Source organism: Balearica regulorum, chromosome 8 (assembly GCF_011004875.1).
Source record: "Balearica regulorum gibbericeps isolate bBalReg1 chromosome 8, bBalReg1.pri, whole genome shotgun sequence".
Lineage (NCBI taxonomy): Eukaryota > Metazoa > Chordata > Aves > Gruiformes > Gruidae > Balearica > Balearica regulorum.
Window position 1 is genome coordinate 7,000,308 of NC_046191.1, and position 21,982 is coordinate 7,022,289.

Genomic DNA, 21,982 nt, shown 5'->3' on the forward strand with positions numbered 1-21,982 from the left:
CTACATGAGGATGTGAGGTGTATATACTGGACTGAGATGTAGTTTGTGGAGTATCTACTGACAATGCCTGAGGAGGAAAAAATGGATGACTGCAGGCACCCTTCATGACAACCTGTATAAAATAGTCAATTCAGTGCATTAACGTGAAATCCAGGTTTACAAATCTGAGGAACAGACACAGAAGAACAGGAAGAGTATATTTAATTTTCTATTAAACTTCCAACCAGAATACATTTTCCCAAAACAGAAGTTAAAGCTTTTACATTACTGATAAGAATTTCATAATGATCAACATCAGATTTTCTCAGGAGAAAACTGGTAAAATGTTGGTTATACTCGCTCTCTGCTCTCCTGGCAAACCTAATCTTTTTTCAAGGTGAAGTATTTTCAAATTCTGTGAATCTCAAAGCAATGTTCTAGTTCCAACTTACTTCTGGATATTTATTTTTTAATTCCAAAGTAGTAATAAGAAAAGTATTTTATAGCAAATTCCTAAAGCCTGTTCTAAAAAAATGTTGTTAGAGATCCCCTTTGTAAGATCCTTTTAATTTAAGCAAATTTGTTAGACTGGAAGTCTGAAAGCATTTGTATGACCTATTACAGCTTTTTAAAAAAATGCAACTTATTGGATTGATATGTCAAACTATTTATAACCTTCCTCATTCCCTTCCCAACTAACCTGATCAACAGTAAGCAGCCTCATTCATCACTAAGTTTTTATAAAATTGTTCATATTGATTAAAATAAAAATTGTCACAAATACCCCCCATATACCATTTGTAAGAGTTAGTGCTTCAAGCTTAGCCTAAAAGTCTTTGCCACAGAGAAAATGATGGAATTTATTAACAGAATTAAGGTCTCTAACCACAGAATCTAGGTGAGAGAGGTCCAATCAAACCCAGCCTGTGCCATATTATTGATAATGTCTAGTTTCATTCTACTTATTTTTGTCAAGAATATCAAGAACTAACTGTTTACTCTAATGAGCTCAAAGTTTAGCTTTGCCTGGCTGAAGTTGTAGATTCTGAAGTTTCATTGCCATGCCCATGTTCCCAGAAATCTTTAATTTGCCTTGAAAGAATGCCTAAAAAGAAAGAAAGATTATATGAAATGCAATACAACACATTACCCCAAATGCACCCCTCCCAAAAGTTATGGGCTATTATGTATGTGCATGTCCTGGGCTGCAGTTTTATAATTGCAGCAGTTCTAGCAAGTATCTCACATTCATCAACAAATTTATTTTCTGACACTAGAAGGTAGACTAGTTAACTGAGAAAGTTGTACGCTTATTATATTTGTGACACCTAAAGAGAATAAACTTGGTATTGCTTGTTTCTTGGATTATCGTAACAATGGATCTGTGTATAAAGCAGGGCAGAATACCCAATGTTTTGGTGATGACAGTTCATAGAATAGAAGTTCACTATTTCAATTGAAGACAATAAAGCAATAGTGTACAGTAGATGCCACAAGTGATTTCTTACTCAAATCCCCCCCCAGCTATTACTGGTTTTGTTACTGATGAATTCAATTTTACAAGTCTAGTTTGTGAAGCACACACTACAGATTTGGGTTTTTTTCCTCCGAACCTTGTAATAAAATGTAAATGTAAATTATCCAAATTGTAGATGTAAAATTGCAATTGCTTCTGAATTTCCTACATGTACAACTACAACATTTCTATAATGTGTTTTACCTTCAGACTTCTCCTAGACATACTTTAGTTCGTGAAAATTCTTGTTTATTCTGTGATTACCAGATCAAAAACTTAAAAGAATGTTACCCAGAGCATTTCAAATTTAGACATACGGAACAGCAACTTAAAATTAACTTAAACTTCTGGTTTACTTGTATACTGTGGCTGCTTTTGACATACTGAGGAATAAAAACCCTAAATAGTCATAGTCATTCAGTGGATTCCTCAATTCCTATTTTTCAGCATCAAGAGCACTCCTTACGCTAATGCCAGCTATGAGCGTAAAGCCCTCTGAACACAGGGCCAACATTCCTCCTGTCAGGCTGCAAACACTAGTTTTCCTCTCTTCTCTGCAAACCAAGCACTTATACATCCCTTTGTGGATTACCTACAGGATGTCTGAGATGATCTGTACCTGTTCAGAAGAGTAGATACTGTCTTTCTTGATTAATCTTACTTGGGCCAATTTATTCAGAGAAAATCAAGAGTTGTCATTTTTCAGATCAGCTGTGACAGTTATGGAGGAGGGGATTTATTGAAATGATCTCAGCTTAAACACACACAAACCAAACAAACCAACAAGTCAGTCCTCTTATCTTTGCTATACTTACTGTCTGAGGATTCATTTTGCCAGTCATGAGAGCTAACAGATCAGTGTCAGCCATTGTAATTGTACAATCCGCCTTCTTATCTGTAAGACAGAGTTGACTATGAAGATTCAAACTGAGAGATGAAACAGTACTAGAAGCTGCAACTCCATGAAGAATCTGTTGATACTACAGGTTAGCAAGATGGTACTGAAGTACATACAAATAAGGGCCATTATAAAGATATCAGCAAGACATCACCCAATAGCCAAAAGGCATCTGGACCACCTTGTAGTACAGACCACCCCAATACTGAAGGAAGATGGATCTTTCTGAAAGGTGCTAAGCAAATTCATTCCTTGAAAAGAAATAATAATCTACTTCTAATCAGAGAGCATGTTAATTGCAAGCAAGAGAATCATCTTCAGTTTTATCAAGCTTAAATTTGCTAGTATTGAGATCAACTCAGACTAAATGTGTTTTCCCCTGTGACACTCTCTGAAGATATTCATCACTGAAATTTCAGGCATTTCCTGCCCTCTCCTTCAATGTGAACAACATGTGCATTCTAAAAGCACTCATTTGAATTAATTCAGATCCAGAAACTTTTAGGATCTTCTTACCAGAAATAAACTGAAAAATTATTTTAATAAGCTCTGATAGAAATATTAATGTATACAACAAAGGGCTAAAAACTGCACACATCTTTTCCTACACTCATTATTAAACTTAACTCTTCGATGAAATGTTGTCCATAAAACAGAAAACAGTGCTTTTCTTTTTGTAATAACTTAGATCAATGAATTCCAAATCAAATCCCCTGTCATATTTTTAATTCAAAGCTTTATGATGCAGGTTCATGGATATATGAGATTCTGAAGACAGACTGTTGTCTCTGGCTTTTTATTTACATTACTAGGATGTATGACCAGATACAAGACAAGCTGTTTTCACGGCAAGGGTACAAATCCTTTGTTTCCAATACTTTTATGGAGTGTCTTATTTAAGTCTGCCTTTTTTTAAAGCAGAACTTGAAGTTTATGTGGTACGGTATTGAAATCAGTCAAGTTGCATTGCTTAACTAGCTGCAGAGAAGAAGTAACTTGACAAGATAGACCACTTTACCGCCTACCAGCATCTTCCACAAAGCAACTGAAGAAACAGCTATGAATTACATTTCTGGCCCAGATTTTAAGAGGTGAGAACAAAACCCCTGAGGTTTGAATTTATTAATTTTTTTTAATTGTGATTCCTGTAAAAGTCATATGACAGATTTGTCTGGAGCCTCTACGAAAATATGCAATTACCTTAGACAGAATTCAGAGTAGAAGACATTTAATTCTTGGTCCAGAACATCATGGATTAAAAGTGTCAGTGATAAGAAAAGTTTAAAATTAAGGTAGCTCTTCACCACTTTTGCTCAAGGTCACTATAGCTTAAACAGAATATGAATTTATATTCTTTTCATTAGTTTTATGTCTTTCCTGCAATGACATAAGAAAATAGCACTGACCTGAATTAACTGCCACAGAGCCTTTACCATTTTTGACATCTACTATCCAAGTTGCTTCCTTCCCACCAGGACCATCTTTTATTTTGAAGGCAAAGACTCCACCAATTTTCTTGACAAATTGCTCTCCATCCTGTAATGACCATGTATTGTGCAAATTATTTGTTTACTTCAAAATAATTTTAAAGTAGTCTAAATTCATAGAATCACAGACTAGTTTGGGTTGGAAGGGACCTTAAAGATCATCTAGTTCCAACCCCCCTGCCATGGGCAGGGACATTCTCCACTAGACCAGGTCGCTCCATTAAATTAAGATTGCCCAACTAAACAGAAAGTAATTTAAAAACCTTTACCCTTTCTACTAACATAGAAATAACTATTTCCCTCTATTAGGCTTCATTTAAACAACCATTTAAAAGAACCCAAAACCAAAACACACAAACTATGACTATCTATTTTAAAATCTATCAACTAAGAAAAACGACTGCTGTCCTAACAGTCTTAAGTCTGACAAAATGAGATTTCTTCTTCTAATCACACTTAAAAAGCAAGCGACAAACACCAAACACAAAGTTTCTTGTGTTAGTTTGCAAGCTCCTCACGTACAATCTAAACTTGCCTTTACTGAAATACCCTTATGCAGATACAAACTGTCTGAAAAAAAAAGAATTAAAATCATGGCCCAGCACAGAAAGATTTTTGACACAGTGAAATTCAAAGCTGTAATATTTGTTTCAATGAGCAGTACTGAGAAAGTGATTGATGCTACTATATTCTCATCATGTTTCACACATGTTCTGTCACAAATTAAAATCCTGTTGTAGGTAGAAAGTAGACAAATACCTCTTGGAGCTTCTTTTCAATCTCTTTGAAGACCAAATGTGACTTAAATCCATCAACAGCTGCACTGAGAGGCACAGCTGCAATACGGCCATTGCTGAAATGAAAAAAACATTTATCTACATATCTTTAATCACATTTTCAGCATCTTCACATTATCATGAATAGGCCTAACACCAGTAAGAACAGCCACACTGAAACGCTTTAGCAGTATAGTGCAACTATATGACAGCAAAATGAAGCTTACTCTCTGATGGGCTTGACAGCTTGAATTACAATCACTGCAACTATCTAGGTGTTTTTGCATGTATGGACAGGACACTAATTTTATAGTGAAAGTAAATCATTAATCTTGTTAAGATAAATCAGCAAACACTATTGCTACACCTTGTGTGAAGGGAGAGTAACACACACACCATCTCAGAGAAATACCTTTTATTTGGGGCGGGGCAAGACAAATCCCCCTTTTCCCTCCCAATTCATGTGGGTCTCAACTGTCACAAGAGGTACTAAGCATTAATCCTGATTCTCTGGAGCAGTCACCCTGCATGGCCTGAATGCAGTGGGAAACCTAATTCTTCATTTCTGCAGAGGCACCCAGAGCCAAAGTTAAGTAGAGAGATGTCCAAAGAAATGGCAATTCAAGTAGAAAGAAAAACAAGTTTACAATTATTACTGTCCTTTGGCAGCAGAGTTCAAAACTGTGGTCAGGTTTGATATTGTTAAAAGTCAAGAAATGTTGCTAGAACTTATCGTGTGGTACTAACACTACCCTATATATGTATGCTAGGGTAGCATTAGCAGGGACTGTCTCATCTGAAGATGACACATCAATTTTTCCAATAAACTAAGGCTGTACTAACAAGATGTAAAATTGTAAGGTGTCAAAAAAGAGCATAATTGTTTTAAAGATCAACTCAAACTGGGTCAAGTCCTGCTGGAATTTACCTTGATGTGCATTCTTGGCAGCTATTACTAAAGGCACTAATTACAGGCTAGGTCCGAATCCAATGATTAAGTCTACATGCATTACTGTAGAAAAATTGGTATGAAATATCTTCATAAACATGAAATGCCATCACATTTCCCTTAATTACACAACAGACATCATCATTCAATTACATAAGTGGTGCCTGAACAGATTAGCCACACTGCTTCGTTCCAAAGTCTGATACACATTGGTGCAACTCCTGGTATCAGGTGTCTCCCACACACAAAGCCTTTGGCAGAACTAAAGGTTTTTAAGGTTCTCTAATGCAAGATGAAATTAGTATTGCTAAGATGTCTCTGTTTTGAGTTGTACCTAAGAAAGAATTAAAAAAATTGTCAATACCAATGAAGGTGAAGTGAGGTGTAGTAAATTAGACCTAATTTCTTCAGGAGAATATATTACCTATACATGCAAAGCTTTTCCTGAAAGGCAGGCACTACTTCTAGCAGTACCTCAATGTTAATGGTACACAAATAGCAACAGGTCCCCTGTTCCACAAAATTACAATATTTTAAAAGATAGAGCTCAAAGCAATGGAAAATAGTATATTCCCTATAACAGTCTTTTCCCCTCTGATCTAGAATTGTATACCAACACTCACGGCCAAGTTGTGTGAGCATGATTGAAGAGAATCCATGAGACATGATTTTCCTGTATCACACCTATTTTCTCACATGGTCTAACCTCTTACAGACTACAGAAGTGATAGGACAGGACACTGTATGACAAAAAGTTACTGCTGCAGCCCTTTGAAGTTCAATTGCTTCTCTCATTACCTCTTCCACAGATTATATTGTCACCTCACAGGAATTGTACAGGTCTAGCTAAAGTGGACATTACAAATATGAGTTGTGAGGGGAATGCTTCTTTCTGGAAGTCCAGCACATAATGAATTTTACTGCTCATAGGTTTTTAGAGCAAATACAAAGTATTGGTGTCAAGCTTTAAAACCAAAGCCATAATACCCACAAAGAGCAGATGAATCTTTCTAAGCAAGGTTGAAAGTGAAAACGTAAAAAGAATTGTGTATTTAAAAAGTCTCTCGTGAAATTCTGGTATATTTGCAAATTTTAAGTATTTTCTCTCAATTCCTGTCCACCCTAGCATAGAACTATAGCAGATTGCAAGACAGCTTCATAGCAGAATTCTCCTCTCGCTCTGAAGGATGCTACAATTGCAAGCGTAATTCTTTAGCCAGGACTGCATGAGTAACATGCCTAAATTCTAGCAAGTACTTAGAATACCACATGTAACACATACGTCTGAAAGGAATTCTTCATGAAACCAAACTAGTAACAATTTTAGCAGCGAAAGCAGTGGGTATCTCTATTCCCATGGATGTCTTGCTTTTTTTGGCAAGTCGCTAGTTTCACTTAATTCATTTTAACGTGGCCTGTTTTGTTCTTGGAAGGGTTTTTCATTTTATTTTGTTGGCTTTTTTTCCTCCAAACATTAGACTTTTCCTTACAGGAAATCACGTAAGCCATTTTTATGGGCCAGTTTTCCCTTTTTGATAACTTATAAAAGTTATCACAGTGCATATTGTTTATCAGGAATAAGATACTGTGTAAGTTATAATCTCTGTATACATCTGCAGCGCTGTAGGTACACAACAGTTCCAACTGCTGAACAAATGTTAGTTTACTGCACAATTTCTTCCTTGTACACAGGCAAACAATAATTCTAAAAAAAAATAAATTTTGAAACATGAAGATAGGGGAGTGCAGTTGACACAAAGCGATCTTAGTTCACGCTACTACTGAACCCACAGCGAAAGTTGCCAATGACAGTATAACCAAGACCTGTACAGGAATGCTGAACGTGCATTTTCATTCAGCAGTGCATTTTCTTGCTCTATACAGTCTGAGAGATGACTATGTTGTATGGTCTTTCAGTACCACAGTGCTTTTTATCTCCTCAAAAAGTCTGCTACACGCAGAGGGCAGACCCTCAACTGCCCCACCAGTTCTGCTCCCAGGGCACGACGCGGTAGAATCGGACCATCTCGTCTCGCCTAAGCGCTGTGGGCGGCCACAGCCCCGCGGGGCTCTCACCTGGCGGCTCCGGGGAAGCCCATGCCGTAGAGGGTCACCACCACGGCCCCGCCGAGGCCCAGGTTGTGCTGCAGCGCGACCTTTGCCCCCGGGACCTGCCTCCTCCCGGCCAGACCGCGCAGCTGCCAGCAGAGTTCGGCACACTGAGCCAGGCCTGAAAAATCGAGCACAGAGCTTAGCTGAGTAAATGGACTAAGGAACCTACTACAGGTATAGTCCATAAACTTCCTTCCCTAGTAAGATACCAAGTGAATACAAGCAATAGGATTTGAGAAAGGTAATTCTTGACAGCCCAGATACCTAGAAATATATTTTCTTGGGAGGCCCAAAGCAAAGCTGAATCCCTTTTCATTATAGTCCTGATTTCAGATTTCATTTACCCTCGGTCTCCCCCTACTATTCCTTCAGCTATTTCTGTGCTTATGATCCAGTTCCCCCGCATCCACATTTCTTCTTCCCTCCATCCTCCTCAGAACTCCATCCCTCCCCCTCTCCCTTCCCCTAGACAACCACATAGGCCTTGGGGAAAGGCAGAGGAGGAATCTGCATTTTATGCAGCAACGTTTACGCGTTGTCAACTGAAACGTTACAAAGAGGACGAGCAAGAAGTTTCATCATTCCAGTCATAGATGAGAATTAACAGTTTTCATTTATATTCTCTCAGTCTCAAGGAGAGAATGTGTACTGTGGTAGAACCTGCCCTGGAATGGTTTGGAAATTTAAGGCCACTTCTATGACCTCTGATTAGCATATAGCTAGCCTCAGGACTGGTTTATAGCGAAATTAAGCTGACAGTGTGTAGACACATCATTTTCTGCATTTTAATGACTTCCCCCCCCAACCCTTGGCAATAGAGGCATGAATACCAGCAACTGCCTCTACATTTATCATTGTGTAACTGACAAAAAATTAACACAAACCTAGCAACGTAATATTCTCATCCTGTTACACCCACAGTCTTGGTTACCTGGAACGTTTATCTTCCAACCTTTCCTACTATTCCCCCCCTACACTAACGGCAGATTATCTAGCTCTTACAGCTGGTTAGATTAAGGTTTGTTGTTTTACAAGGTTTTCTCTTCTTCAGTTTTCTGACAACTTCTCCTTTCCAAACAAGGAAGGTGGATTATCTTCATAAATCTAAACAGATTTTATTCAAGAGCCATCTCATTTGGAAGCAAGTGCAGCAGTTTAAAGAAAACAAAGAAACAAAACAACAACAAAAAAGGAAAACCTATGTTGCTGGGAAACGGTGACTAACCAAGCTTCTGTTGTAAACATCAGATAAATATTTTGACATCCAAGGCTAAACAGAAATAGCTTTTATTACAGCTAACAAGGGTGCAGGCTATTCAGATGCAGTAAAAATCTCCAAAATCTGAATTTTTAATGGATGACAACACATGAAAATAGTTATTCAAACTACATTCAGCAGAAGTTGTACTATTGAGCAATTATTTAGAAAAAAGTTAAGCTGTTTTGCAGGTTGCTTTAATAACAACATTAAAAAAAAAGCAACATAGAATTACATAAGTGCTAATGATCAAATTCACCTCCAAGTCTTTTGGTTTAGCAATCCTACACCGTCAACCTGCCCAAATGCTTCAATTAGTTGAAAATTAGAATCAACTCCAGAGCTTCCTTCTATCCTCACGAAGCCCTCGTGTTTCACACAGACAAACACAAGTGGAAGCATCTGCCTGCTCAAGAACTGTATCTCACAGGCATGATTAAATGAAATGGTTTTGCCTACCTGTAGCACCAAGTGGATGTCCCTTTGAAATCAATCCACCACTAGGATTAATAACCCATTTTCCTCCGTAAGTATTGTCTCCTCTGTCAATCAGGTCACATGCTTTTCCTATAAAACAGTATTTATAACAGAAAAATGTTCCTTTTTTAAGTGATTTTTCAATTCTACTGTCACTTACTGAAGATGCTGCATGTCAGTTAAAACCTAGGAAATACTACACCTCAGATTTTACAGAGAGCGGGCTGAAATTAGCCAAACTACATTAATGAGACTTGCTTGCACCACTGGAGAAAGCATAACATGGAAGAGAAGGGCTAGTGTTTGATACAAAAGCTTTTTTAAATTTGCTGTTGAACTGTTTTGTTGATACGCAGTATTATGATATAATCAATATAATGAAGCTGTTCATTATTCATTACTGAACCTGCAGCGATAACTATGTTAGAGGGGTTAGTCATAATTTGTGATCCCCAGGACACGGGGGTCCTGGTGAACACCAAGTTAAACATGAGCAAATAATGTGCCTTTGCCACAAAGGCAGGTAATAGCTTCCTGGGCTGTGTTAAGATCCACCACATTTCCTGTACTTATAACTTCTGACATTAAATGAGAATACCAGGTTACTCTTGCACATCTAAATCCACAATGTGGTTTATGCCATTTCACTAATCTCTGTGTCTAATTAGTCTACTGTTCCAAGATAAGTTTCATATACCATTAGGGTCAGACTGACTGAAAGGTGGTAAGAACTGCACTATTAAATGACCATACACAAGACTTATTGGTTAAATAGATGAGTACCATCAGGATTCTTCTATATCTTTGATAAAGGAATGAAGCTAAAAAGCTTAATGTACCTGTTTAAATAATGTCAAATATTTACCATTTTTACTACAGACACCATAAAAACACAGCAAAGATGACAGTAAAAAGCAAGCATTCAAAGGCAAAGATCTGAAGACCTACAAACACATAAAAAGTCTTCCTGAAGATCTATGAACTTCTCTGTTTCAGTAAGAAAGCTTAGACTGAATACAATACACCATCTAGTGACAGAGTATGATATTTTCTCAAAATTAGTTTAAAAAAATTAGAGAAAGATTACATCAGATTATTTATGCAAAGCAATAATATATTTAGAGTTTAAATATATCAAATAGTGAAGTAGCAGTTCAATGCATTGTTTATTTGAAATCAAACAAAAACATGTTCAGAAGAGAATTTTAATGGTTTGACTTACATACATAGAACTAAACTTCACTACCATTTAATCTGTTGTAAACCCACTCACTTCAATGAAATTAAACTAATCTGGACAGATTGTGCATTGTTACACAATTAACTTCAGAGGCATGTTCACCACTTGCTAACTCTGTTTTCAAATGCAAAAATGTTTCAAGATTTTTTAAAAAGTCTTATCAAAGATAAGTTACTTGGTTAGGCCTTCTATAGGCAATTCTTGTCCGATTTTTATCTTCTTAAAAGGCAATACAAGGATGGATGGAAATCTTGGGGTAGGTAAGTATATATCCCTGAAAAAGGGGCATAATACTGAAAAAGATCACAAGAGTCCTCAATTTCCGTGCTTTGCTTGCTAAGAGAGCCACCCCTGCACAAGCTAGCTGTATGATTTCACATAGCTGTCCAACACTTCAATTTGCCTTGTATACTACTTCAGAAATCACAGTAACACACTCATTTGTTAAACTAATTCCAGAGTTTGCAGGTCATCTTTATGTTACTACAGTGGTAACTTGCTTTTCCCTCTTAATGAAGTTGGCTAATAAGACTTCCAAATACAGAAGATCTGTCCAGTAGGTAACTCAAAGTTCTAATTATATGAACAGATAAAAAGGTATTAAAATGCTTTCCATTTTAATAAAACGATGATCTCCATTGATGCTATTACCTTCTGGACAGAGTCCCAGAGCTTCGTAGGTAATGAACTCATTAACTGAGAAACAGTCATGAAGTTCGATCACATCGACATCTGTAGGTTTTAGGCCTGCTTTTGCAAAACATTTTTCTGCAGCTTTTTTAGTCATATCATAGCCAACCTGTGACAAGAAGAAATTGTATGTTAAAATACCATTAAAGAAACATAGCTAGCAATTTCATTTCTACACTTAATTTTAAACGTGCTTCTATATATCCTGTAAATGAAAGGGACCTGTATGAGGTGGCATTCTAATTTATTTTAATGCATCACATACACAACCTTTAATATTCATACAGTATGAATTATATAGAAAGAAATAAAACATTCCAAGTCTCATTGTTCACATGCGGAAACTTTTCTGGGGAATATTCTCTATTTTCTCAACCTTGCTCACAAGCCAAATTGCTCCTTTGCATGACTCAGACCAACAGCCTTGAAACAAATCCACAAACTATCTTGCTACCTTTTTCTATCAGCCAACTGACAAGAATTGTATTTGAAACCCAAACAGAACATGATTGCAGTAGAAACTATTGGGTATTCTAAGGTTTGACTAACATCCAATTATTTTAGTCAATTCGCAGTGAGATCCAAATTTTGCAGTTCAGCTCTTTCCCTTCATTCTACTTAAGCAAGTAATCAAGACTATACCCAACAGGTTATTTCAGCTCAGTATTACACAGACATAAGTAAAATTGTTTTAAGTTTCATTACTCTTATAAACGGAAGAAATAAAGAAATGTGTTTCTTGCTGTTCAAATTGTTTAAGAAGTAGCCTTTAAATAATTTATTTAAAACTAGGTTTTTGATGGCCTGTTTATAAATTTCTTAGTGTTATTCCACAACCATACTTTTTGCTTACTGCCCAAATGAAATTACTTTTACATTCATCACAAAGTATAATTTGTTTGCTTACTGACATGGAAATGTTTACAGTATCATTAGGACTTGCAGGTATGTAAAAAAAAAAACTCTGAGGAGTATCAGGGAATGTGGAATTGTAAACCTACCATCTTTATACAACTGTTCTCTTTAAATGTGCTTGGATAATCAGTAGCCATCTCCTGGGCCAGAATTTCCACAGCTTTTGGCTGCAACTCATGCCTTTTCACAAACTCCTCACTAGCCAAAACTGCAGCTGCAGCACCATTTGATGTTGGACTGATTGAAAGAAAGATAATGATGTCATTATTCTAAATTAGCAATGTCAATCTTCCATAGAATTATCTTTTAAAACAAATGAAAAACCAAAAAGGACAAACAAAAAGTCCTTTTCTTTGGCTGATGCCATTGAAACTATAAATTCCATCAGTGTTTGCTGGACACTTTCAGTAATATTTATAAAAGACATTTGAAAAGCATGACATCAAAATAGAAACATATCATTAAGATTTTTGAATTTAGAAAAAAATCAAAGCTACTACTTGGCTATAAACATCATTAACAACAAACCTTTCAGGAGTATATAGGAAAGGCTGAAGAGAAGAAGTAACACTTAACAGCAACAGATGCACATTGGTAAAACATACAGAATGATGTGAGAGCCCCAAAGTAGAAAATGTATTTCAGCATACTGTATTATACTGTGAACAATGACCTACATAGTGTTTGGTCAAGACAGACATTCCACTTTTTTTTATTTATAAGAAGTTTTTCTTAAAATAATCTGTAAATTTTAATTTAAACACAAACAGACTTTTATTTAAGTAGATGTTCTACCATATTTGTCTTAACATCAAGACTTATTTCACAATGCTAAGTCCTCTCCTTACCAACACTGTAAGACAGTCAAGAAATCAAAAATTTTGCGAGAATGCAGAACTTCATCTAATGTGTACTCCTTTTGGAACTGGGAATACCTGAGAAAAAACATACAGATGCCATCTTAGTTTAGCACAGCCATTAGCAGTAGACATACTAATATCACAATATTAGGCAGCTATAGAGCTGTTCTTACAAAGTATAAGGCACTAGATAGAGAATTTATGCTGGGTATAATTCTCATTCCATAATAAAGAATATACTCTGCAAAGTATTGTTAAAAATAATATTCAGTTTTGCATGACTTTAACAGCAATGTATATGTTCAACATAGAGGTAGAGTACATAACTCACGGGTTCTTAGCTGAATGGCTATGATTCTTCCACGCAATTTTTGCAAAGTATTCTGGGTTTGTCCCTGGAAGGGGAAAGAAAGCTGTGTTGAAATACTCTGTTTACCTAAACAGTGCTAACATAGCATTTTAAATATTGTGTCATTAGAATTTGTTCTTTACAAGCATCTTTACAAGAGACTCATTGTTATCAAGACTTGTCTCAGAACTCAACTTAGGTCTAAAAATTAGATAAAGACTACTAAATATGGTTGAGTTTTAGCTAACAGAACATCCTACTTGGATATTTAACACTTACTAACATAAGAATACAGAAAATAAGTGCATTTTATTTGAGGTAGTATTATATTACTGAAACTTGAATGTTCACTTCCTATCAGTGCAAAACAGCTACAGTGAAATATTGGAGTCTAAGTCAAATAAGTGCAAATAAAAGATGCTCAGCAGGCCAGCCTGTTACCTTGGAGCCAGTTCCCTTGTCTGGCAAGGGGCTAAGAAGTGGCAGCAGCCTAGTACTATATATTGAATCAAATACCCGAAAGCTTTTGTCAAACACTTCAGTCCCAAGCCTATCTCCCCATCCTAAGACACAAGGAAAAAATGCAAGAAGTTATACAACCTTATCACACAGACCTTACAGAAGCACAAATCATAGCACTAGCATGATTACCAGATACTCTGTATCACAGCCTTAATTCTGTGCCCTGACGGTTTTGTTTGCCTACACATCACCAGCTTTTCTGTAGATAACTCTTTATCCAAATGTATTCCCATTTGTGTTAGCTGTAGATGTTGCAGTTGCCATACTTGGGTGAAAAAAAGGACGCTGAATGCTATCATTTTTTAAAAATGAAATCCTAATACTTTTTAAAAAAATCTCTTCATTAGAAGAGGACAATGAAAAAAATTTATTTTAACATACCATATTTCTCCATATGTTCTTTGCCAGCACTTGCAAACATCTGAGGTGCTACTGGAGCACTTGCTAGCCCATATTTTTTTATCATAATTTCCATATGTTTGTCTATTGGACTAGTTCTGTCTGAAAACTAAAAAGAAGAGAAATAGTTATAAAGCAAGTCACAATTACTTTTTCTTTACAATGCTGCCACAAAAGTGCCATGAATTTCAAGCAAAATAGAGGTTTTTCTGATAATTTAACAATCCCACTGGACAGTATGTTGCACTTCAGTAACATGTTTTGAAGCATTCAGAATTTCCCAACGTAAGAAAGAGTAAATAAGCAGAAAATGCTTAACATTATAATCACTGCACAGATTCAAGGCAAAGACCGCCCCATGTGATTTCTATCACAGCCACTATTTTCAGCAGAGGACTTCAGGTATTTTCCACCTCAGCTTAAAATCAGGTAGTTAATATAGTTCCAAGTTATAAAATTAATACTGTATTAGTATGTTCAATGAAGCTTAAATGAAATATCGTAAAGCATGTTAAAGCTAACTCTTACTCGTTTCAATCAGCTGTTAAATTTAACATTTCTCATTCCCCAAACTTCTACATATATTATCAAGTCTGGCAGTTCATAGAATCACAGAATGGTTTGGATTGGAAGGGACCTTAAAGATCACCTAGTTCTAACCCCCCTGCCATGGGCAGGGACACCCTCCACTAGCCCAGGTTGGCCTTGAACACTTCCAGGGACAGGGCACCCACAGCTTCTCTCGGCAACCTGTGCCAGTGCCTCACCACCCTCACAGTAAAGAATTTCTTCCTTTTATCTAATCTAAATCTACCCTCTTTTAGTTTAAACCCATTACCCCTTGTCCTGTCACTACACTACCTGATAAACAGTTCCTCGCCAGCTTTCCTGTAGGCTCCTTCAGGTACTGGAAGGCTGCTGTAAGGTCTCCCTGGAGCCTTCTCTTCTCCAGACTAAACACCACCAACTCTCTCAGCCTGTCCTAACAGGAGAGGTACTCCAGCTCTCTGATTATCTTTGTGGCCTCCTTTGTTCTCACTCCAACAGTTCCATGTCTTTCTTGTACTGGGGACCCTGGAGCTGGACGCAGTACTCCAGGCAGGGTCTCATGAGAGTGGAGTAGAGGGGCACAATCACCCCTCTCAACCTGCTGGTCACACCTCTTTTGATGCAGCCCAGGATATGGTTGGCTTTCTGGGCTGCAAGTGCGCATTGCAGGGTCGTGTTGAGCTTCTTGTCCACCAACACCCCCAAGTCCTTCTCCTTAGGGCTGCTGTCAATCCATTCTCTGCCCAGCCTGTAGCTGTGCTTGCGATTGCCCTGACCCATGTGCAGGACCTTGCACTTGGCCTTGCTGAACTTCAGGATATTCGCATGGGCCCACCTCTCAAGCCTGTCAAGATCCTACACATCACCAAAAAATAAGTGCCCTTCCAGGGACTACGGTTCTGTAGTTAAACGACATACGGACTCTAATATTGCTTGCCATAAGGCAAAATACAAACAAAACCCCCACACTTCTCCAGTAAAAACAAAGAAGAGACAAGAAAGAAAGGTTTGCAGAAGGCCTTAGTTTTTGGAAAAGTGTGTTAACTGGTCAAGCGAGTAAGCATCAAGCCAAAAGCCAGAAGACCCAGATTCTTTCTTTAATTTGCTGTGTCCTTTTGAGAAAGACACTTTGATTGTTCAATGCTTCAGTATTCTATCTGGTATTTTCATTACTCCCTATTAACTCTGCCTTTAATGTACTCTTGGCAAAATATTAAAAGCATGACATACTACATAAAATTAATTCTAAAACATTCCATGCAAAATTTCTATATCATAGCTGCAACCAGAATCATAAAACTAATTAAAGTTTCCATGGATCAAAATAATGGTTTATTTTGCAATCATCTACATCAACATCTTAAAGCAACTGATATTTATGAGAATATGTCTTAGAGAATATGGAGGTGTATTTCATCTATGAATACAATGAAATGTATGAAGTGTTTCAGACACTTACACCTGAAGCAAGGGATCCTTTTGCCATCCTCTCAAAGCCAAGTGCCAAAACACAATCTGCCAAACCTTAAAATAAAATTTGTGGCTATTTAAAACACAATGTAATTATAAATGACATGATGTACTACCAACTATTCAATTACAGGAAATATACATAAACACCTACCAGCTCCTCTTCTGCCTTTCTTCATTTTTGAAAGAGAGGCAAATTGGGGCGGGAATGGTATTGATACAAACATATTGATACTGAATAATGAGAGATCACTACACGGTTGGGTTTATTTTTAAACTGACAGCAATTACGTTAGGTGACCAAGCACTTACGTTGCTGCTACAAATACTGGAATAACCATCCAGAATGTTACTATAGTTTTCACTATAGAAACATTAGCATTTAGGTGCAAGAAAGTATCAAAGTCCACAAAGGAAATGCAAAAACAGAAGGAAACACACATCTGACAGTTCAATGCGTAGTCTGTCACAAGGCATTGCTCTCTTCTGCTCCCTTCCAAAAATGCATTACTCAAACACTTGTGTTAACTTCAAGTTAAAAAAAAAAACAGGAAAAAAAAAAGCTAAGCTTTTTAGCAGATTCTTCTCTCCTTTTCATCCTGCAGTGTCTTGCAGTGCAATAACGCAACTTGTTCTGCACTACTCCAAACAATTCTTCCAGAAAAAACTTAACTGGCTTTTACTTACCACATTCATACTGCTTATGACACAGGAAAGGACATTTATATCCATATACACCATCTTACTGCATCACAGACATAGTCTCTTAGGTGCACACATAATACTGTTGTTCATAGTGATAGTCTTACTCTTTTAAGTGCTTAATCTTATATTTGTATGTACAACTGACCAACCTTTTCAGCCGAGCAAGGGAGAAAACACAATTTTGCCTAGGAGGATAGAACATTTACAATTCAGAGTACTCACACATTCCTTAGTTCCATTCTTCATTCAAGTTATATTTATAGAAATATTGAATATGTATTACCCAGCCCCAGAGCAAAACAACTCACTTCCTTCTACTAGTTGTCTGGCCATGAACAAAGCAGTTGATCCAGTAGCACAGTTGTTGTTAACATTAATGATAGGAATGCCAGTTAAACCCAAACCATGATAGATGGCCCGCTGTCCGCAGGTTGAGTCACCTTTATAGAGACAAAACATTAAAATAAGGTACATACTCAAACTTCACTAGCAAAAAGAAATCCCACCATGTATGTGCAATGCTACCACTTAAACTGTAAACTTGAACTTTTGAACTGTCATCGTGAGAATGTCTCTCAAATATCCACAGTACAAGAACCTTAGAAACAAGATGAAAATAATCAGATTTTAAAAACAGAACTTTGTCCTGCTTCTGTGATAACAGGCTGTGAATCAAAGGAAAGTAACTGGACAGAAACATCTTAGAGGTGTCGCTTGGAAGCTGCTACAGGTATCACAGCTGACTGACCCTACTTCAGTTGCCACAGTACAGTCATTAGCAGAGAAACAGGAAGCAAGGAAATGGAAAACTCTTTTTGGAATGGAAACATATTTCCCTGTGATAGAAATCTGATTTTGACCACTTTGAGAAATACATCAGACATCTGTCAAGTCACAGGAAAAGGTTCAAACCAGTCATTTAACACCATCTCCTCTCACTACAACAAGCAGTGACTGCAAGTTAAAAGCTCCCGCTGAGAGCATCTACTAGAAATGTGTTTGAGGGTTGTCCTGGTTTTGGCTGGGATAGAGTTAATTTTCTTCATAGTAGCTAGTACGGGGATGTGTTTCGGATTTGTCTGTGCTGCAGCAGGTCTCTCTGAAGGGATTGTGGCCCATGGAGAAGGCCACACTGGAACAGGTGCACCTCAAAGCGTCTGTGGCTGTGGATAACTCTAAGCTGCAACAGGTACACCCCTGGAGAGACTGTGGCTCATAGATGAGGCTCTACTTGGAGCAGGTACACCCCTAAGGGACTGCAGTCTGTGGCTAAGTCCAAGCCAGAGCAGAGGCAAGGGGAGGAGTTCATTGCAATGTTAAATGCTATGACCTGGCCCAAAGGGACCAGAGGTGGAGATTTTAATGGAAATACCTTTAAATTGATGTAACCTGGAATTTGAGTTGCATGTTATGGGAATTACTATAGTAGGAAACCCAAGTTGCTAGCCAGGCTAGGAGCAAAGGGAGGAGTTAATTGCAATGTTAAAATCCTATAACCTGGCCCAAGGGGACCAGGGGTGGAGATTATAATGGAAATACTTTTGAATTGTTGTAACCCATGATTTAAGTTGCATATTATGGGAATTGCTTGAGAGGGAACCACTTGAACCAACGGAGAACAAGCCTTACAAGAAGCAGTGCAAGTGCAGCAGTGACCCAACCTGAGCTGGCTTTGGTCCCCAGTAACTCCACACAACACACAAATAAACAGACATAGAACTGTGAACCGTCTCAAACTTTTTCAGTGATCAAACTGACACAATTAAATATTATAACCTGAAATCGATGGGATTCTCCATACTTTATCCACACAGATGTGGATAAGCTTCATTGATACAGATGTCTGCAAATGTCATGGATGTCACATCCCAATCAAATTATATTACTTACCAAAAACATAACCCACACATGCCTGCTCCACTGCTGAATAAGGAATCCCAGCATCAGCTAAGGCCTTCTTGCCTAAAAAAAAGTTTAAAAGTTGAAAAAAAATAGTTTAGCAGTTGGGAAAAAAAAAATTTAAAAAGCAGCTCTCACAACCATAACAAGCAAACCTAGAGTAGTATGTACGATTCATGCCTTCACAAACAAGAAAGAGAGTGAGCTTTAAAAATTCCTTATTATATGATGTGAATGGTTAATATGGTTGTGCATCTTAATTCTCATAAGGACAATTTTGCAGTATTTTGAGTTCTAAACAAGCTCCTTTATCAAAAAATTTCATGCAATCAATTCTGTGTTCTTGCACAAAGGTTGTTTGTCCAAATGAAAGTATGTCTGAATAATATAGGTAGGTATGAAATTATTTAAGTGTCCAATGCAATTTTAAGCTATCCTTCTGACTTCAGCCCTGGAAGGCAGCAAGTTGAACAGTTCAGTTATGGATTTTGTGAAAGTGGGGTTTTTTTATCAGTTTTAGATTTGCTTTTTATATATATCTATTTACTGAACAGTAGCTGTTCCTTCATATGTATAAGAAAAAGATTAACTGTAAGACTTACAATAAGTGTCAGCAATCAAACAAAATGCTTTATTACTAAATTACCTGCCTCCTTAGCCATGTCAGGATAATCAACGCTCTCCTCATGAGGCTTTGCAAACTGACAAGAAAGAAAGAAAAGGAAACAAAAAAAACCCAAGAACAAATCACAGTGAGATTTAATGTATCTTTTGCTCAAATCAGTATATTTAAAAGCTTTATATTTAACTTAGAAACAGGTTTGTGAACAATCAGTTTTAAATAATACAAACAATTTAATCTAATTGAGCCAAAAGCGCATGCACAAAATCTGCACGATTCCCAAGTGCCAGACGCTGTGATGGCTAAAACCAGAAAATAGTCCAGTTTTATGGAAGCTGAGGGCTATTTTTGCTCAGTCTCAAAGAAGATCCATGACTTGTATGGAGATGGACAATAACCCTGTCCAAAGCCTGTGGGTGGGACAGAATAACTGTGGTCTTCACTGATTCATTGACATAATCTTCACTAAGTCTTTGAGAAATACTTCCCTTCTACTTTATTTTGTTATACTCCTATTTGTAACAAGAAAATGCTTGTTCTTTGTACGGAACCTAATTCTACATAAGCCTCCCATTCTCAAGCCTTATTCCACTTTGTTGCAAATCACATCATACCTCACCCCTCACCACTGGAGTAGAGGTGGTATTTCTCCTTTCTTTGTAGTATTACTCATTACAGTCCACCAACAAATACATGTGTTGCATCTTTATTAACAAAAAGTGTCACTGCTGAAAAAAATCCTCCTACTAACTCCTTAGAGTTCTACAAATTATTTGACGTTCACTGTTAGTATATAAAAGCTAATTTGCTACCTCTTTATGCTTACCTCCCCAACTCCAGTCTTTTGCAACACTTAGCTGTACTTTCTGCAGTGCCTCCTTTCCTTAATTTAGACAGAGAACCTTCATACTGAAGGTCATAAGAAAAATCAGTCAGTGAATCAATCAGTGTAAAAGTCTGTAAGAGTGACTATGGTTATATGGGCTAACAAAGATGGAAAAAAGAGTATTGATAATTTCTCAAATCACACTAAACTGGTAACTGAGATAATCCACTTCTGAAAATGAAAGGCATGGTTGGTGGAATTGACAGTTACACACAGAGGAAACATGGATTGTTGTTTTGAGAGGTATACCAATTTTTAGCAGACATTACATCATAAAGATTAAAAAAAGAGAAAATACTAAAAGACTTTATTATAAAATGCTTAAGATGCAACATGGTGCCTGACAAGTTTTAGTTGTCTTCCATGCTATCGTTCCTTCCTTGAGTACATCACAAATGATATTAAGGTGATGTCCAGTAACTTCCAAAACTACATTCTGTGATCCAGTTCAATAAGCACAATTAACAGAACAAAGTCTTTCACCTTTTATTTCCTCCCCTGTCACACCACATGCTGGAGAAATACCCATGCAAAAAAGTTATTTAAAAAGTGAGGGTTTTTTTTTGACTACTCTGGTAAATATCAAAATCATCTTAAGTTTTATCTACCAAGATAAAAAAAGGTTCCTCTAGCTTTTGCTCCTCTTTGAAAACGTGCCATGCTGCGTGAACTCTGTGTTGGCACCCGAGCGACCAGGTGCAGAACCGCAGAGTATCTGTAGGGCACCCGCCCTGCAGCCCAGGTCTCCCCGGCCCCTCAAAGCCAGGGGACGAGCCCTTGACCAGGGACTGCAGTGACACGGGGACACACTCTGGCTGTTGTAAGTCTGTTATATCGACCCGCTCAACGGAGCTTCAAAACGTTTGACTTGGCCGGCGGATCCGCCCTCTCCGACACGCCAACCAAAGGTGAACTTTGCGCGGAGCCGCTATCGCCCAGGCCTGACCCGCAGGCTGGCACCACGCGCCTCTCCTCTCTGCAAACGCGCTCTTGAGACAGCAACTGTATTTCGTGAGGGGCCTCATCCCCACCTGGGGAGGAAGCGCACGGCTCCCACAACGCCGCTGTCTCCCGCCCTCCCCTCAGCAGAGGCAGCCACCAGTGGACGCCCGACAAGGAGACGCCTCAGGAGCGCCGACGAGACGAGACGAGACTCGCTTAGGCCAACCCCCCTTCCCCACACAAGCGCCAAGTTTCGCTCTGCCCTGTCGCGCAGCCTCAGGGCGCAGGCGTTACTGGGGAGGGCGCCGGCCAGCGGCGCGGCGGACAGCCCCGTACCTTGGTCATACCAACGCCCACTACGAACACCCGGCGCTGCATGATGGCGGCGGCGATGACAGACGCCTGCGCCCTCCTCCTTCGTCCCGCTTCCCTCAGGCCGAGGCGACGCCGAGACCCCTCGCGCGGACGGCGGCGCGCGACAG

General features: G+C 38.1%; 1 protein-coding gene across 2 annotated transcripts; it reads right to left on the minus strand.

Annotated features, from left to right (window-relative positions):
- Nucleotides 1-184: 184 nt before the first annotated feature.
- Nucleotides 185-21,968, minus strand: SCP2 (sterol carrier protein 2). Of its 2 annotated transcripts, none has more exons than XM_075759384.1 (16): nt 21,837-21,968; nt 19,697-19,751; nt 19,042-19,113; nt 17,460-17,591; nt 16,436-16,500; nt 14,410-14,536; nt 13,489-13,552; nt 13,146-13,232; nt 12,384-12,534; nt 11,344-11,491; nt 9,435-9,542; nt 7,682-7,835; nt 4,640-4,733; nt 3,800-3,929; nt 2,311-2,390; nt 185-1,084 (listed from the first exon to the last, which is right to left on the minus strand). In XM_075759384.1, exons 1-16 carry the CDS (start codon nt 21,876-21,878, stop codon nt 989-991), a joined length of 1,605 nt encoding a protein of 534 aa, XP_075615499.1. In that variant the 5' UTR covers nt 21,879-21,968; the 3' UTR covers nt 185-988. The 2 variants fall into 2 exon arrangements, with proteins under 2 accessions (XP_075615499.1, XP_075615500.1); XM_075759385.1 differs by lacking the exon at nt 21,837-21,968 and adding an exon at nt 21,462-21,676.
- Nucleotides 21,969-21,982: the final 14 nt, after the last annotated feature.

Coding starts and splice junctions, on each gene's coding strand:
- SCP2 (XM_075759384.1), bottom strand. CDS start 21,878: ATGCAGCGCCGGGTGTTCGTAGTGGGCGTTGGTATGACCAAG. Junction 19,752..21,836: donor TGGGCGTTGGTATGACCAAG/GTACGGGGCTGT, acceptor CTTTCTTGTCAG/TTTGCAAAGCCTCATGAGGA. Junction 4,734..7,681: donor GGCTTCCCCGGAGCCGCCAG/GTGAGAGCCCCG, acceptor TTTTCATTTCAG/CAATGGCCGTATTGCAGCTG.